Source organism: Myotis nattereri (assembly GCF_964212035.1).
Source record: "Myotis nattereri genome assembly, chromosome: 5".
NCBI classification, from domain to species: Eukaryota; Metazoa; Chordata; class Mammalia; order Chiroptera; family Vespertilionidae; genus Myotis; species Myotis nattereri.
The window spans coordinates 11147551-11164792 of record NC_138080.1 but is presented as its reverse complement, the minus strand read 5'-3'; the positions used below and the strand labels follow the sequence as shown (position 1 = coordinate 11164792).

Below are 17242 nucleotides of genomic sequence, written 5' to 3'. Positions count from 1 at the left end.
AAATCATCTCCCTTCTCCTCCTTGAATACAGACTTCCTGTGAGCAAGCACACGAGAGAACCCCTGCAGACCCTGCTGAGATGGTTGTTACTCAGCACCAGCTGTGGAGTTAGATGGGCCATCAGGGAAGCGGCTCCAGGGCCCTCTGAGCTCCCCCTTCTCAGCTAGAAGCCTTATAGCGATGACTGTGTGGCCATCAGCTTTCCTGCATCTCACTTTTTAAATGAGTGCCTTGATGCTCATCCCTGGATCCTTTGTGAGGATTCATAGAGGGACTGAGGAGAGAAGATGGGGACTTGGGAAATGTTTGCAAGTGATTCACATCCCTCCAGCCACCAAGCCCATGGCTACCTCAACCTTTGCAAGAGCCTGGGGAGGAGGTGGGGCAAGGTCAAGGGGCCCATTTTACAGAGAGAGAAGGTGAAGGTAGGTGGGTAAGCTCACTGACTCTCTAGCCAGGCCCAGTTTTATGTCACTCGCTGATTCTGCACCACCCTTGGAGCTGCGCACAGTTACTACCAGCCAGCAGGGTCCACATTCCCAAAGCCCTAGTCCCAGGCTTTCCTGTATCTCCAGGGACAGGAATTAGTGATTCTGGTTCCCCAGGACCCCAGGGTACCAACCCCCCTAGCTTTCCTTCCCTATCAAGTCCCTCATTCAGCCACCCCCAAATCCAGTCTGTCAGGACTTTTCCAGAGAGACCAAGAGCCAATATCTTGGTCCAGTTTTCCCAACACCCACCATACCCACTCCATCACCCATATAGATGCAGCCACCACTCCCGTGAGAACTAAGGGCCCATAGCTCCTACTGCCCCTTTGGAGGCAGTGGGAACTCTGCCCTGAGGCTTAAGGAGCTGGTTCAGCAGTTGGCCTGGGTACCCTGACCACTCCAAAACATACCTCCTCCCTCATCCCCTTCCAACTCATATACAATCTTTTGTCTGCTCACTTGAAATTTATCACTGCTCCCAGTGCCCCTTCTAGGCTCCTGCAGCCCCTGCCCTCCTTCTGGCTAATCTATGACCCCACAGAAGGCTCCCCTACCCCACCTCAACTCCAGGATGCCTGAAAGCTGTCCTCTTAGGCCCAAGCATGTCCAGCAGATGGCACCCAGGAGTATCAGTCTGAGGGAGAATGAGAGGAGGCCAGCACTCGCCTTGTACAGTTGCCCCCACGTAGGCAGGTGGGCCAGAGACTGCAGGTTCATGTTGAACAGGCTGAGCCACTCCAAGTGTCCATCCACCGCCTGGCAGTTATCCAGCACCAGTTCCGTTGCTGGTGTCGCTGGTGGGTGCCCCCTCAGCTGGGAAAGGGGAGGTAAAGTTCCTGACCTAAGCTGAGCACCCCCCGTCCGGGGCTCCTGACTTCTTGTGGCCTCAGGACCCACCACCCACGTGCTCAGTCCTCTTAAGTGGCTGCACCAGCTGCCAACCCCCAACCCCCACCACCCACCCACATTAGGGAAGGCAGGTGCACTGCTCCTGGCTCTTGCACAGGGCCTGGGTGCACCAGCTTCAATTCCCCACACACGCTCAGAACCCCAGCTCACCTCCCTGGCCCTCAGAGTTCCACACACTTGCCTGACGAACCACCACCAACACCCATTTCCCAAGGCAGATGCTGGATCAGGCTCACTTCTGGCTTTTGGTTCCCCAGCTCCAACTGTAGCTGCAGGTCCACGTTTAAGGCTTTGTGCCTCCCGAAAGGTGCCAAACATACAAAGAGGACTGGGGGTCATGTGCCCTCTGGAGACGGTGCCAGGAGCCTGTGGGCTCTCCACAGAGGCTCAGCCAGGGAGGGACCCTCTAGAATTCTGTGCTGAAGCTGTCCACACACCCAGGAGTCTCCCCAGAGCCTGGGGAATCACTGGCTGTCATTCATTAAATCCTTCAGCTTACCTTATATGCTCTCAGCCAGTCATCCCTGTTCTCTCATCCTTTCCCTCTCACCAAACCTGTGAGGTGGTGGCTGGTCCTGGAGACCCAGAGAGGACCTAAATCTCATCATCCCTGGCCTCCTGGGACCCCTGTTCAGAGGGGGACCCACATCTGGAAATGTGACTGAGAATGCATGTCCCTGTGCAGGGACACGGATTCACAGGCCAAGTTCCAGAATCCTCAGGCCGTACCCTTAAAGCAGACATACAAACAGGCAGTCATTTCCAGATGTGCTGCCTGTGGCCTTCAGGGCAGGGCAGGCAAAAGAAGGTCTCCTGCTGGGAATGCAAGTCCTCAAGACAGAAAGAGCCTCCTTCCCTGTCTCAACTAAATCTTTCTGGATCCTTCTGGAAACTTATAGGATCACCTGCCAGGTGTGATCTGTAAACTAGCAGCATGGGCATTACCTGGGATGTTGCGGATACTGAGGCCTCACCACTGACTGGAAGCAGACCCTGCATTTTAATAATGGGGACAGATGGCAGGTGACTGATGAGCACCGGTGTTTCTCAATTAGCTGCACATTAGAATCCCTCAGCAAGTGTCTAGGTGTGGCCACACCCAAACCAATTAAGTCAGAATTTCTGGGTGCTTCTATGTCTTTCTTTGTAAATTCCTCAAACAACCCCAATGCATGGCCAAACAGAACCAGGGCTCTGCACTCTCCCAATGAACTGACCTCCAGGGAACCTTATCTGGCTGGGCCCCACATCCTAACTGCACTGGTCTTGCCCACTACCTTTACCCCATCTTCCTTGGCCTCCAAGCTGTCTTGTCTTGATTTTCTTCACATCCTTAGTCCACTGGGAACCTGGGGTGTCCTTGGACCCCCTCCCCAGGGCCAAAACCTTTGATACTACCCACCTATTCATCTTCAAATCTGCCATCTCAGTGGGCCATCCATGGCCCATGTAACATTTGCCCCTGCAACAGGGAAGTCTTGCTCAAAACTGGGAATTGGACCACAGAGAAGTGTTAACATGAGGAAGGCAGGTGAGGTAATGAGCAAAAAGGCTTCACCTGCCCTAGCCGGTTTGGCTCAGTGAATAGAGTGTCGGCCTGTGGACTGAAGGGTTCTGGGTTTGATTCCTGTTAAGGGCACATGCCTGGGTTGTGGGCCCAATCCCCAGTAGGGGGCATGCAGGAGGCAACCAATCAATGATTCTCTCTGATCATTGATGTTTCCATCTCTCTCTCTCTCCCCCTTCCTCTCTGAAATCAATAAAAATATATTTTTAAAAAGGCCTCACCCATCACACTCACTGGACTCCTTGGTCTCCGGCCCAGAACAGACTGTGCCCCCTCTCCATTGAGAACCCCCCCTCCCATGGAGGCTCTGTCTGAAATTGGCCTTCGCCTGTCTGCTGGCAGGAGGTCTAGCACCAAGCCCTCCCTGGAGCCCCGAGGTTGGCAGGGCATGTGGTGGGACTGAGGGCGAGAGGCACAGCAGAGAGCCAAGAAACTGGTGACTGTTGTGGATGTGCTGACCCCCAGTGCATGCAATGCAGAGACAGTAGCAGGCAGGTCAGGAACTCAGGACGTGCTGGACAGGAAGGATCTGGAGACAAGCCCGGGCTGTCCCCGCCTCCTTTCCTTCCTCCTCTGCCCTCTCCACCCATGGGGCCTGTGGAGCAGAAACCACAGTCACTTCCTGAAAGCCACAGGCCCAGTTCAGTTCCCACTCTCACCGTAACCCATCCATCACCTGCCTGCCGCCATGGTAAGTGAGTCCCCAAGCCCTGGGAGAGCCCCTCCTCCCCCCACTGGTTGGAGGCAAGGGGTGCCACGGGTGAGAATTGGGGGGCATATTCCAAGAATAAAGTGGCAGAGAAAAGCCACTTGGGAAACAGGAATGACCAACACAGAGGCCCAGAGATGTGAAGCAGCCAGGACACACAGTCCAAGCTCCAAGGGGCCCAGGCTGTGACTACAATTATAGGGGGACTAGTGGGACTGCTCAGACAACTCCCTTCCCCTTGGGTCAGCAGGAACAGCAACCTGGTAATGGAGAGGTAGGGTGAGCACACCCAGGGTAAGCACAGGCGTTTCCAGTGGGTGACAAAGTGGGTCAGGCACCCGCTGCTTGCCCCCACCCAGTCAGTCACCCAAGGCATGACCCACCTGGCCCTGTGGGTCACCTGGGAGCCCTTGCTCCAACTCACCAGGTAGGGGTCTTTCGCAGAGGCCTTTCCTCACATTCTCTGAATAGGAAAGTGAAGCATAACCAGGTGGAGAGGCAATGCTTTTCTGACCTTCCCTTCCTTCCCCCAATCTTCTTTTTTTTTTTTAATATATTTTATTGATTTTTCACAGAGAGGAAGGGAGAGAGATAGAGAGTTAGAAACATCGATGAGAGAGGAACATCGATCAGCTGCCTCCTGCACATCTCCCACTGGGGGATATGCCCGCAACCCAGGTACATGCCCTTGACCGGAATCGAACCTGGGACCTTTCAGTCCGCAGGCCGACGCTCTATCCACTGAGCCAAACCGGTTTCGGCTCCCCCAATCTTCTTGACCCCAGGTGATTCCAGGTTTTGGGGAGCCTGTGGCAGGGCCGTCTTTGTGGGACTTGTCATTAGAGCAGGCCTGGTCTAGTTTGTGCATCTGTCTGTGTATAACCAATGGTATGGATGATCAGCACCATACCTAGGACAGACTGTGTGTGCCATAGATGACACACTGCCTGACCCTGTTTGGGGTAAGGGGGCGGGGGGGGGGGGGGCGTTCTGCCTACCATTTCTCATGGCATTATTGACTGAGTGTCCCCGACCATCACCATGGGATCTGGGACTGTGAGAAACCCTGCACCACATTTGCCTCCAGGTTCCCAAGTATCTCTGCATCCATCTCTGTGAGTCTGTGACTATCAGACTGAATGTGACTGAGTATATGCCAGACTTTGGGCCTCTATGTTCTTTATTTCAACAAATATTTACTGAGCACCTACTGTGTACCAGGCACTGGGAAGACAGCAATGAAATTAGCCAAGTCACTGCATTTAAAAAACAGCATAAGTACAAAAAACGAAAGAAAAAGGAAAAAATAAACCTAAGTGACATAAATTTGATACATGGTGTCAGGTACTAAAAGAAAAACCATGCAGGTTGGAGACTCAGGGTTAACAGGCTCCCTCTGGCTGCTGTGGGGATACTAATCAGAGATGGAGGGTGGGCAGGAGTCCAGGGAGGAGGCAATGGGAAGGTGCATCTAATGCAGTGGTTCTCAACCCTCTGGCCCTTTAAACAGAGTTCCTCATGTGGTGACCCAACCATAACATTATTTTCGTTGCTACTTCATAACTGTCATGTTGCTACTGTTATGAATCGTCATGTAAATATCTGATCTGCAGGATGGTCTCAGGCGACCCCTGTGAAAGGGTTGTTCGACCGCCAAAGGGGTCGCGACCCACAGGTTGAGAACCGCTGCTCTAACGGGTGACAGTGCTGCAGACAGTGAGAAGTGGTTGGATTCCGGATGTAATTGGCAATTAAAACAGAAGGAACTGGAGACATGGGGGTACAAGAACAAGGAAGGGGTGGTGTGTGTCTGTGACCATGTCCACGTTTCTCCATACTGGTCCTTACACAACTCCTGTGTGTCCCAGCCCCTGACTGACTGACTGACTGACTGACTGACTGACTGTGTCCCCTAGGGCAGCCATCAGGACTTCCGGAGCCTTCAAGCAAAATTCCAGGCCTCTCAGCCTGAGACCAGTGAACTCCCCCCCAAATCTCCAAAGCCTGAGTTCAAGAAACTCCTCAAGAAGTTTCCACAGCCTGAGCCCAGTGAGCACTCTAAGAAGCCCTCACCGCCTGAGTTCACTGATCTGCCCAGGAAGCCCCCACCGCCCGAGTTCATTGCAGTGCCCAGGAAGCCCCCACCGCCCGAGTTCATTGCAGTGCCCAGGAAGCCCCCACAACCCAAGTTCACTCATCTGCCCAAGAAGCCCTCCAAATCTGAGTTCAGTGAACACAAGAAGTTCCCAGAGCTCGAGGCCACTGTGCTCCCCAGGAAGCCCCTGCAGCCTGAGGTCAGTGAGGACCCTCAGAAGGCCTTACAGCTGGAGCCCAGTGCACTTGCCCAGAAGCCCCAGCAGCCTGACCTCAGCAACCCTATCAGGCCTCCCACAGAACCCAAAGTCAGTACATTCCCCAGAAAGTTCTGGCAGCCTGAGTCCAATGAGGCTATCCTGAAGGCCTCACAGCCCGAGTTCAGTAACTTTCCAAAGAAGCCCCCACCCCTTGAGTTCAGAAAGCCCCAGCAGCCTCAGATGCCCCCCTGGAAGCCTGAGTCCAGTGAGCCCCACCCCAACTTTTCACAGCCTGACTTCAGTGCCTTCCCAAAAAAGACCCCACCACCTCAGCTGAGTAACCTCCCCAGGAAGGCCCTGCAGCTTGAGTCTGGTGACCTCACCAGGACGTCCTCAGAGCCCGAGGTCTGTGTGTCGCCCAAGAGGCCACAGCAGTCTGAATTCAAAGCACTTTCTAAGCCCCCAAAGCCCAAGCTGAGCAGCCTCCCCAGGACGTCCTCAGAGCCTGAGGTCAGCTTATACCGCAGGAAGTTTCCACAATCGGAGGGCCAGGGGACCCCCCGCAACTTTTCACAGCCTGAAACCAATGCTCTGCCCAAGAAGCCCCGGCAGGCAGAGCTCTTTGGGGATCCCTCTAGAAAGCCCCCACTGCCTGGCTCTGTTTCGGAGAGCTCCCTGCCCATGGCTGTTGCGGGCTCCAGCACCAGCTTCCCACTCAGCCCAGGGTTTGGAGCGAGGCAAAAGAAGTCAGGAGTTCTCATTCATGGTGGAGGGTCAAGGCTGGGCCTCAAACCCGGCCACCCACCACGGCAGAGGCCTCTGCCTCCAGTCAGCAGCCTGGGACCTCCACCTGCCAAACCCCCGCTTCCCCCGGGCCTCAAGGATGTCCAGAGCTTTCAGAGACCCTCAGCAGCAATCACAAGTGAGTCGGGCACCCCCGGCTGAAAGGAAGGGGGCAGAGGCTCCCTGGCCATGCCTGACCCCTTCCTGCTCTCCTCTTTCCACAGCTCTACAGAAGGCCTGCTCTTCTGCTGGAATCCACTTCCAGGCCAGACAGCCTAAGGCTACCCTGAAGTGAGTGTGGAGAATAAGGGGACACAGGTGCCAGTCATGGGCCTGAAAGAGGTCCTTATCTCAGGTACCCCTGCAGGGACCAAGAGGAGATCTACGAGCTGTATGATGATGTGGACCTGACAGACTCCAGCCCCAGCACCAAGGGCAAAGGTTTGTTGGCAGCGGGGCTGGACACAGCCAGCCTGGGCACCTGGGACCTATCTGCTGCAAGGGCATTTTCTGCCACTCTGTTCCCTGACAATGCAGGGGAGAAAGCAGGGTGGAGTAGGGGCCTTTCAGGAAGGTCACACCAGTTCCTGATGGGCAGCACAGAGGCCAAGAGCCAGGGAACGTGATGTAGCCAGGGCAGAGGGGTGGCCCAGGTGAAAGTGGAAGAGCCGGGTAAAAAGCGGCAAGAGGACTTGGCGACACGGGAGCGGGAGGGAGCGAGAGGGAGCGAGGTTGTATGTAGAGCAAAGCCTTCCCTGAATCCGGTAAAAGAAAGGTGTCAAGGTCCCTCATAGATCTGTGGTGCTGGAGGTGCCTGAGGACTTGGGCCTGGACACAGGGTATATCCCTGACACCTCTCTGTGCTCTGAGCTCCAAAGGCCCCTTCTCTCTGCCTTCTTCCAAGTCTGCTCCTGGAGAGGATGCTAGCCTAGCAGGCCCACACCTCCGGCCCAGCACCAGGTTTAATGCCTTCACCAACGCTGAGTGCAAACAAAAAGTGCTTCCACACAAGCACTTTACGTGTGTCACTGAATCTGCACAGACCCCTCCCCAAGGCAATGCCATGCCACTTACACACGTGGACGCTCGAGGATCGGAGAAGTATCTTGTTGCGCTTACACAGCCAGTACACACAAGTCCAGGTCCCCTGCTTCCAGACTGCTTCCCTGCCCTGGCTTTGGAAGGCCTTGCCTCCGGTGGGGGAACCTTCCATCAGGGGTGTCTTTAGGATGCTACCTCTCCCTCCCCATTAGTACCTCCCACCCAGATCTGCTGCTTCTGTGGCTACTTCTCCTGAGCTTTCTCCAGGGGCTGCTTACCAAAGCCCTCTGTTAGCAGTTAGTAGAGCTTTCTGACAGGGCCCCTCCTGCTTCTGCTCTAAATGTGGCTCTGAGGGGGTCACTGTTGGGGACATGGACATGGAAAGGGAATGCCTGTGGCCACTCCACTTCCAGCAGCCTTGCAGGCATGGCCCACACCTTCCCCTTCCCCAACTCCAACGACCCAGAGCAATAGCTGCTCCACATCTTCACACAGCTGAAGGTCAGGCCCACCTTTTCCCCAGGATCTAAACAGGAGCCTGCCTTTCCCCATAGGGCCTGCTTGGGGTCACATTGCCAAGCTTGGGTCACAGGTACACCAGGTCCATCCCACACCCGTGTTCAGTGGTGTACTCTACTGCTACAGTGGGTTTGTAGACTGCACCCATTGGGTGACCATTCCTGGTCTGGGCAGCCTCTGGAAGAAATAGGAGCAGCTGGAGTGGGTAGTTTGGGTGGGATGGCACCATCAACTGAGCATCAGGCAGAGGCTGGAGGCAACCTCAATGCCTGAAGGGGCAAGACCACCAAGCAAATACTCTCTCAGTGCGCTGCTTGAGCCTTCATTCTCCTGTTCATGAGGCTCTCACTGTAAGCCAATTCCATGACCAACAGCCTCCTACCGGGAAGGCTGGTCACTTGCCAGGAAGTCTGCCCCACCCTGGGAGACCCTTCATAGTCTAGTCCAGTGGTCGGCAAACCACGGCTCGCGAGCCACCTGCGGCTCTTTGGCCCCTTGAGTGTGGCTCTTCCACAAAAAACCACGTGCAGGCGCGCACATACAGTGCGATTGTAACTTCGTGGCCCATGCGCAGCAGTCGGTTTTCGGCCTGGGCGAGTCTATTTTGAAGAAGTGGCGTTAGAAGAAGTGGGGTGGGGGAGAGGTCGGCGACGGGAGACGCAGCGCGGGGGGGTGGGAGGGGGTACATTGTTTTGAGGGGGTGGGAGGGGGTACATTGTTTTGAGGTATGTTCGCTGAGGTCGACCCCTTCCAACTCTCCCATCCACACTCGTCTATCTGAAACAAGTATACAAGACGAGCGTGGATGGGAGTGTTGGAAGGGGTCGACCTCATTGAACATACCTCAATCAGGTTGAGGACGTTTTTAGCAAAGGCCAGCTTAGGAGTACCCTAATTAAGTTAATAACAATGTACCTACCTATATAGTTTAAGTTTAAAAAATCTGGCTCTCAAAAGAAACTTCAGTCGTTGTACTGTTGATATTGTTGCTCTGTTGACTAATGAGTTTGCCGACCACTGGTCTAGTCTCATCATTAGCCAGGCCAGTCCAAGAACCGCACTCCTTTGGCCCCTTCTTAGAGGCTTAATTTGCCTCCAGGAAATGCTTTTGCCTCATTTTTAACCTAAATTTCATAATTCCCACAACCCAATCTGCTCTAGGCACCAGACATGAAATGGCCTCAAAAGCATATAAATCCTCTATCACTTATCATCTGGGTGAACTTAGGCAGGTTATTTTACCTCCCACAGCCTTTGTTTCCTTATCAGCAAGTTGGAAATGACATGAATAAGGGGGAATGTCTTGAAAGCTGACAGAGGGAAGGCTCACTCAAGATCAAGCAACCAGGGTCGATAGAGGCCAAGCTGATGGTCCCTGTCCTAATATGGTGTTCTGACTGCCCCTAGATGAAGTGCCATCTATCCAGCAACACCCCAGGAAGCCACCAGAAGACCCTGAGCTCAGGTACCACAGGGCAAAACACGGAGGGGCCGAGCTCTGGGATAGCTGTGGAAGGGGACCCCTGAGGTGCTCATAAACACCTAATTCCTTGAGTGACCCAGGAAAGAAAAGGCACCTCAGCCACAGCAGTTGTTGCCTGTGGACCCTAAGGCCCTGAAGAAAATCCGGAAGGCGGAGAAAGCTGAGAGGGAGTTCCGGAAGAAGTTCAAGGTTGGCAAGAGCCCTGGGAGGGCTGGGGTCAGTCCAGTTGCCCGAGGCCCCTGGGGTTGGGGGAGGGAGGGTCAGCACAGCCAAAGCTCTAACATGCCCCTCCCCAGTTTGAGGGGGAGATCGTGATTCAGACAAAGATGATGATTGACCCCAATGCCAAGACACGGCGTGGGGGTGGGAAGCACCTGGGGATCCGACGTGGGGAGATCCTGGAGGTGATTGAGTTCACCAACAAGGAGGAGATGCTGTGCCGGGACACCAAGGGCAAGTGTGAGTAAGCTGGGCTGGCAGACTGGGGAGACGGGCCCTACACTGCCAGACCAAGAATTCACTCATCCCTGCTCTTTCTGCAGATGGCTATGTGCCCAGAGCTGCACTGCTGCCCTTGTGAGTGCTGCTGTGATTGGGGGTGGGGTGGGTGTTGATGGGCCCAGGGGTAACTTCTGTCTCTGCTAACCCAACTGTACTCTCCACCAGGGAAACGGAGGTGTATGATGACGTTGGCTTCTGGGGTATGTAGATGTGCTGGTTGGGTTGGCAGGGACCACAGCATCTGAGGAAGGGGTAAGCCCCCACCCTACTTCCCCAGGAGATACTTATGAGTCATCACTGGAAATCACCCTTCCTCCTCTGTAGACCCTCTAGAAAGCCAACCATTTCCCCAAGGACAATAAAGCCTGCAGGTGTGGGGACCCAGGACAACCACCCACTAACCTAGGAATCCTGGATCCCAGCTTAGAGGCCACAGAACTGCCAAGGCTCACACCTGACTGACCATGTACATGGACCACATAAAGCCTTTCTTTAAAGTGATCACTGCTTCTTGTTTTTTCTTTCCCACCTGACAGGCACACAGTGTAGAGAGACATGATCAAACACTCATGGGTCTGTGGGGCCGACCCCCTCCTTCATGTTCTCACCTCTCAGGGATAAAGGCGAGGAGAAAAGTGTAGTGGGGAGAAGGTGGCAAGGAAACTAGAAACCTGATAGACTTCAAGGTTTGAACTCCTGTGACAGAGCCCTGTCAGCTGCCAATCATGATTGAGAGGGAGTCAGGCAGGACACATCCAACACTGCCCCGCCACATGCAGACAGGACAAGTGGCAACTGCTGCTCCTTACAGGCTGCAAGCAGCTGTCTAGCCCAAGTGGACCCATGTACGAGGTCACATTTTGGTGGTGGTAGCCCAGTTTTGTTTTTGTTTTAATATATTTTTATTGAATTCAGAGAGGAAAGGAGAGGGAGAGAGAGATGGAAACATCAGTGAGAATCATGGATCGGCTGCCTCCTGCAGGTCCCACACTAGAGATTGAGCCCGCGACCCAGGCATGTGCCCTTGGCTGGAATCAAACCTGAGACCCTTCAGTCTGCAGGCTGATACCCTATCTACTGAGCCAAACCAGCTAGGGCAGGGGGACCCAGTTCTGATACAGCCCAGGTATTAAGTTCAGCCTGAACCTCTATGGGACTAAACATGCTCAGAAACTCACACCCTGCTTAGTCTGTTTTAGTAAAGAAAGCTATTATGAACTGAATATTTGGTCCCCACCCCCCTCTCCAAATCCTAATGCCTAATTTGAGAGGCAATTAGCTCTATTATCCCCAAGAAAGCTCTTTTGTCCTTTCTACCATGTGAGGTAACAGAAGGCACTATGAACCAGGATCTGGCTCTCTCACCAGACACTGAGACTGCTGGCATTTTAATCTTGGACTTCTGAGCCTCCAGATTGTGAGAAATCAATTTGTTGTTCATAAACCACCCAGCTTATGGTATTTTTGTTATAGCAGCCAGAGCAGACTAAGACAAAAGCTGAACTAGAAATGAACCCAATGTAGTGCCTGTACCCCTTCAAGAAACTGCACAGAAGGGAGACAGGACAGCTAACAGCCAAGTCTCCATTACCAACACAAGGGATTTAAAGTCCACTCAGGATAAAGTTTCCATAGTTAGTTCCTAAAGGAGCAGGGTCCACAGACAAGCAAGAATGGGGATGAGACTCCTGGTGTTCACAGCTCCAAAGGTAGAAAGGAGACTGAGTGGTTCCTGCTCCCCAAATATTGGGTGGTGGCCCCACAACACACACACACAAAAGCAAGCAGCTTTCAGGAACTGGTATTTATTATCAAAGTCATATTTGATGTCAACAAGATGCCACAACTACAAAAAAAATTGCGCACATTGCAATCTCAATGCAAACAGTCAAATGGAACCCCAGTCATTAAAAAAGTAATTCAAATTACCCCAAAAAGCAACTGAATTTTTTAAACATCTTTATACATCCAGCCAACAAATTAAAATGGTTAACAAGAAAAAATACAAATTCAGAGGTCTAGTATCGATGTTTAAAAAAGGCAACTGCTTAAGCATTTCTATCGATTCGAACATCAATCTCTCGGCCACTCAGCTTCATCCCATTCATCATCCGGCAGGCTCTCTCAGCCACCTCTGGAGACTCAAACTTAACCACACCGCACCCCTTGGACTTCCCATTCTCCATCTTGATGTCCGCATACAGCACGTGGCCTGGGCACAGGGAGGGGAAAAAAAACACCACAACTCATCAGGCAAACCAGATCTCAGCCTCAGTGTGGGCTCCACTCAGTCCAAATCACCTGTGAATTTCGGTGGTCTGAGTCAAAAGGGAGAGTAGAGTACTCCCCACCCCTGGTGCATGAATGCCCAGAACACAGTGGCTGGGACCCAACTCTATAGCCCTCAGGCCAATTCCCATTCTTCTGCCAACAGGAAAAAATCTGACCAGCCCCTTGACAGCTTCAAATGCAGGTCTTTACACTCTGAAGAGTTAGCCAAAAAAGGGGAGGCCGTGAAGCCAAATTTATAAGCAAATTTTACAAAGTCTTCGTTTTTCACTACACCAAATCACCACATTTACAAAGCCATCACATCACCAATATGATGTATACTTTTGCACTATCCAAAAATAGGCTGTGTAATAATTAGCAGTTTTCACATATTCATTCATTCAAGCACTGATTAAGCATCCAGGTATGTGTCAAGCACTGTGAAAACAAGTGCACAGGAGAAAAGCCATAGAAACACAGGGCTCTACTTCAGAGACTGCCAAGGACATGACAGTGTAGCCAGTGCTAGAGGAGACCACAACTCTAGAGCCATTAACTGAGAAAGGGTCAACATCCTGGAGGGCTTCTCCTGGGAAAGTTCTGAAAGAGAGTTTAAGTTCACCAGAGGACTTGCTGATAACAGCTCTCAACCGAGCACTTCTGGAGAACAGCACTTGTAACTCAGGATTCAGAGACAGGAGGGAGAGGAGATGAAAGAGGAAGGAATCAAGCTGTACAGGGGCTTGTGAGTGAACTTTTCTCTTGTCAGCCCAGGGTCAATTCCAGATATGAGGCTAGGGGGACTTGCATGATCCAATCTGACTTTTCAGAATATCTACTACAATGTGGGAGCTGAAGAGTAGAGACAGAGGGCAAGAAGGAAGGCTATGGCTCAATAGCTAACCCCAGAGAAGAACCAGGAGAGCAGCATCATGGTGAAATATGAGCCACTACTGCAACAGGAAATGAGAACACGGAGGAAGCTTTGATCTAGCAAGCCACCTAGACTCTGGCTTAGGGCTAGGCCTCCATTTTACATGGTTAAAAGAACAGAAGTTGCCCCAACCAAATGGCTCATTTGTTGAAGCATCATCCCATACACAAAAAAGGTGGTGGGTTTAATTCTTGGTCAGGGCACATATATGGGAGGCAACCGATATATGTTTCTCTCTCAACATAACCTTAGGTGAGGATTAAAAAATAAAACACACACACACATACACACACACACACACACACACACACACAGAAGTAGTGGGGGTGAGGGACAGGTAGGGTGGGAGGTGGGGTCACCCAGAGACAACTTAACTTACTTCCAGCCGAAAAGTGAGCCTACCAGAATGGTTGCCTGGTGTGCCAGAAAACCACAATCACAGACCTTCAGCTTCACTCACATATAAGCTACTGCATACCTAGAGCCTGGCAATACCACACTCACAGGACCTGCTGGGCAAGTGCTCTCTGAAGCGCAACTCAAGTAGGTTCTATGGTAGAAAGAGACCTTGTCTTAAATGTATTCATTTTATTTAGGTCTGTTACTTAGAAGCCATATGAGCTTGAGAATGTGACTTTGCCTGATCATCTGTAAAACAGGAGCCATGCTATCTCCTTTCAAAAACCGTAAAATGGAAAAAAAAGATTAAGGGTAATATGAAAACACAGGGGAAAAGTGTCTGACACATACAAGGAGACTCAACCTGCTTGAATATTTGCATAGGCAGAAAAATGGCAAGTCCCATCAGCCCTCTAGAGTAAATAAAGTGGCTTTTAAAACTAGGATGGAAGGTTCATTGCATAACTTAAATGCATCATCAACAAGCTACGATTTCTGAAGCCACAACATATGGAAGCATCTAGAAAGCATTTCTCAAACACTTACCACATTCGTTGAATTTGTCCTTTAGCATTTTCCATGTAAAATCAAATGGGAGCTGGGGGGGGGGGGGGGGAGAAGAAGGGGGGAAAGAACAGACTGATGAGTGATTCAACCAAATCCTAATGTATAAACATTCCCATTATCTCTGAGGGTGACTTAAAGGATTTCCTATTACACAGAGAAATTGGCTGACCTCCCAACTGAGACAATCAACAGAAAACAAACTGGTCTGGAATGAGGTTTTAAACCAGCACACCAAGTTTACTCCATTGTAGCTTTTTCTGTCCATGGGGACATCATTCAGAGAGCAGAATGCACAGCTGCCTGTGGTTCAGGCCACAGAACCACTGAATAGTAGCTAAAGGCAGTCAATTTGGTACAGATAATTCACAACCAACCATTTTTTCCTCTGTACTGTCAGGCCAAGGTTTAGTGGCTCTTCAAGCCAAGAGATCAGAAAACTAGAGTTCTTCATCTCACTGTTCCATCTAGTACTCAGGGAAGCCCAGTGTGTTCACAGAACCCACTATTCTTGCTGGAAAGTATTGTAAGCTGTCATATTCCCTCCTCATCCTACCAGCATCAAACTTGGGGACAGTGACAAGGTAGCCTCGATGCTACTCAGCTCCCTTTCTGAAGAGAACATAATCTCTGACTTTACTGGCCACCATTTGGTCTTGCTAACTTCCTGTCTCCCCCTTTCCTTTGCGCCTACAAATTGAAAGGTTCCAGGTGATCCACTTACATTTCTCACAAATATCTGGCAGGCCTTTCTGGCCACCCCAGGAGCATGGCCTCCAGCTCCACCAAAGGAACCTGCGAAGCTTCCTCCAAAGTTGCCACGCTCCATCTCGATGGCACGGTCAAAGCTGGCACTGCCACCGCCACCCATGGCCAGGCCCATGCGCTCAATGCCAGCGCCCAGGGCCGGGCCCATGGCAGGACCCATGCGCTCCAGGCTGTTGGCACCCATGCGCTCCAGGCCCATGCGCTCCAGACTGTTGGCGCCCATTCGCTCCAGGCCCATGCGCTCCAGGTTGTTGGCGCCCATGCGCTCCAGGCCGGTGGCCATGCGATCCATCACAGGGCCCATACGCTCCAGGCCAGCCCCCATGCCTGCGGGCACCATGCGATCCATGCTCAGGCCCATGCGCTCAATGGCAGGGCCCATACGCTCCACACCAGAGCCCATGCGCTCAATGGTCTGGCCCACACGATCAATGGGTGCGGCCATGCGCTCCAGGCCAAAGCCCATGCCGGCACCCATGCGCTCCACGCCAGATCCAATGCGCTCCATGGTCTGGCCCATGCGCTCGATGCTGGAGGCCATGTGGTCGAGGCCCAGTGGGCCCATGCGCTCGATGCCAGAGCCCATGCGCTCGACGGAGCCCATGCGGTCCATGACCAGGCCCATACGCTCAATTTCAGAGCCCACACGATCCATGCCATGGCCCAGGCCTGCGCCCATGCGCTCCATGCCAGCACCCCCAATGCGGTCAATGCCGGGGCCCATCCTCTCGATCCCAGGGACACTGCCTCCACCTCCACCTGAAAGAGGGACACAAAACACAGGCAGATATCAAGGACTTGTGCCAGCAAGGTGACCTGGGTGCAGAGGGCTGGGTACTTCACAAGCTCACCCACAATTCAAAAACCAAGCCCCGCAATAATTTATCATTTAGATATCCCTCAAATGTTGACAACTATTAAAGCTGGGTAGTGAATAAGTACTTCATTCTTCCTACTTCTGTGCCATGGTTGAAATTTACATTAAAAAAATTTTTATAAAGGAAAAAACCCACCCTGGAAGATTTGTATTGACAATGTTGTCCATGTTACCTTGGAAGTGCTAGTAGTTGTGACAATCTTTTTGAGACACAGCTGTTGATTCCTGAGAGCTCTGCAGTTTTCCCACCACCAGAGACTGAGAAATGCTCAAGGAGAGGCTCAGAAATCCCACCCTCAGATGGTCACCCAGTGTAATGGATTACATGGTGACAATTCAAAATCACTCACCACCTTTAACCTCTCCCAACTTGTCTCTTTAAGATGCCCTGCTGGTGGCCAATCTGGCTGCATTTCCTTAGCATCTCCAGAGCATAGAAAAGCTATAATATAGCCATACAAGCAAGAAGAGGAAAAGAAAACAAATACCAACACCATCATAGGTCCTTCTGTGTACAAATGAACACAGACAACCACTTCCAGGGAACCTTACTCTGTCAGAGAAATCGCCAACCAACTTGTGGGTAACCTTGCTGGCTTTGGAGGAAAAGAATCCTATAGCACCACAGAGTGGATTCTGAAAGAGGCTTAGGATCCATACCTCACAGTTCAGCTGGACACATGTTAGCAGTTAGCAGTGCACAGTGATCCTGTGACACTTGCAACTCTGGACAAGGAGGATCTGACTCCCACCACCAAGGCCACTGCCCTCTACTTTACCACAAGCAGAGCTCGTGGGGCCCTCTCACTCAGGCTTTACCACCACCACTATCACCAGCTGCCTCTGAAAATGGGCAATTGAGCCTGCAGCCCAGTACAAGATGTAAGTTAAGAACAAAAAAGTTAACAGTTTCTATAACTGATTCCCTAACTGAACAACATCGTGACCTGGCATGAGTCATGCTCCTTCTCCATACCTGTTTCCTTGGGTGAATAACAAAACACCAAGTGGCAAAATATATGCACAATTTTAAGAATATTAGACTTTCAGAGTAGAAATTTCTCAGAAACTTTAAAAAAAGGCAAGAGACTTCAAGAGGGGAGGTTGCGTGCCCACGAGCATCAGAAATGAG

At 51.9% G+C, this 17242-nt stretch overlaps 2 protein-coding genes across 12 annotated transcripts in view; one reads left to right on the top strand and one right to left on the bottom strand.

Moving 5' to 3' along the window:
• Window positions 1–3435: 3435 nt before the first annotated feature.
• On the top strand, window positions 3436–10797 carry PRAM1 (PML-RARA regulated adaptor molecule 1; the record flags this gene model as incomplete). The annotated part of the gene is given in 10 exon segments (XM_081093344.1): window positions 3436–3636; window positions 3638–3658; window positions 5593–6892; window positions 6978–7044; window positions 7121–7194; window positions 9721–9778; window positions 9877–9985; window positions 10093–10255; window positions 10339–10372; window positions 10463–10797. Coding segments are annotated over 10 exon segments (2070 nt in total). The 3' UTR covers window positions 10506–10797.
• Window positions 10798–12082: 1285 nt separating this feature from the next.
• HNRNPM (heterogeneous nuclear ribonucleoprotein M) overlaps window positions 12083–17242 on the bottom strand; it is a 47307-nt gene continuing 42147 nt past the window's right edge. For all 11 annotated transcript variants that reach the window (XM_081093324.1, XM_081093320.1, XM_081093321.1 and 8 more), the window contains 3 exons: window positions 15190–15992; window positions 14448–14499; window positions 12083–12509 (listed from right to left, as the gene is read on the bottom strand). In XM_081093324.1, the coding sequence (XP_080949450.1) occupies window positions 12346–12509; window positions 14448–14499; window positions 15190–15992 (1019 nt within the window). In that variant the 3' untranslated portion in view covers window positions 12083–12345. The remainder of the gene's footprint in view (window positions 12510–14447; window positions 14500–15189; window positions 15993–17242) is intronic.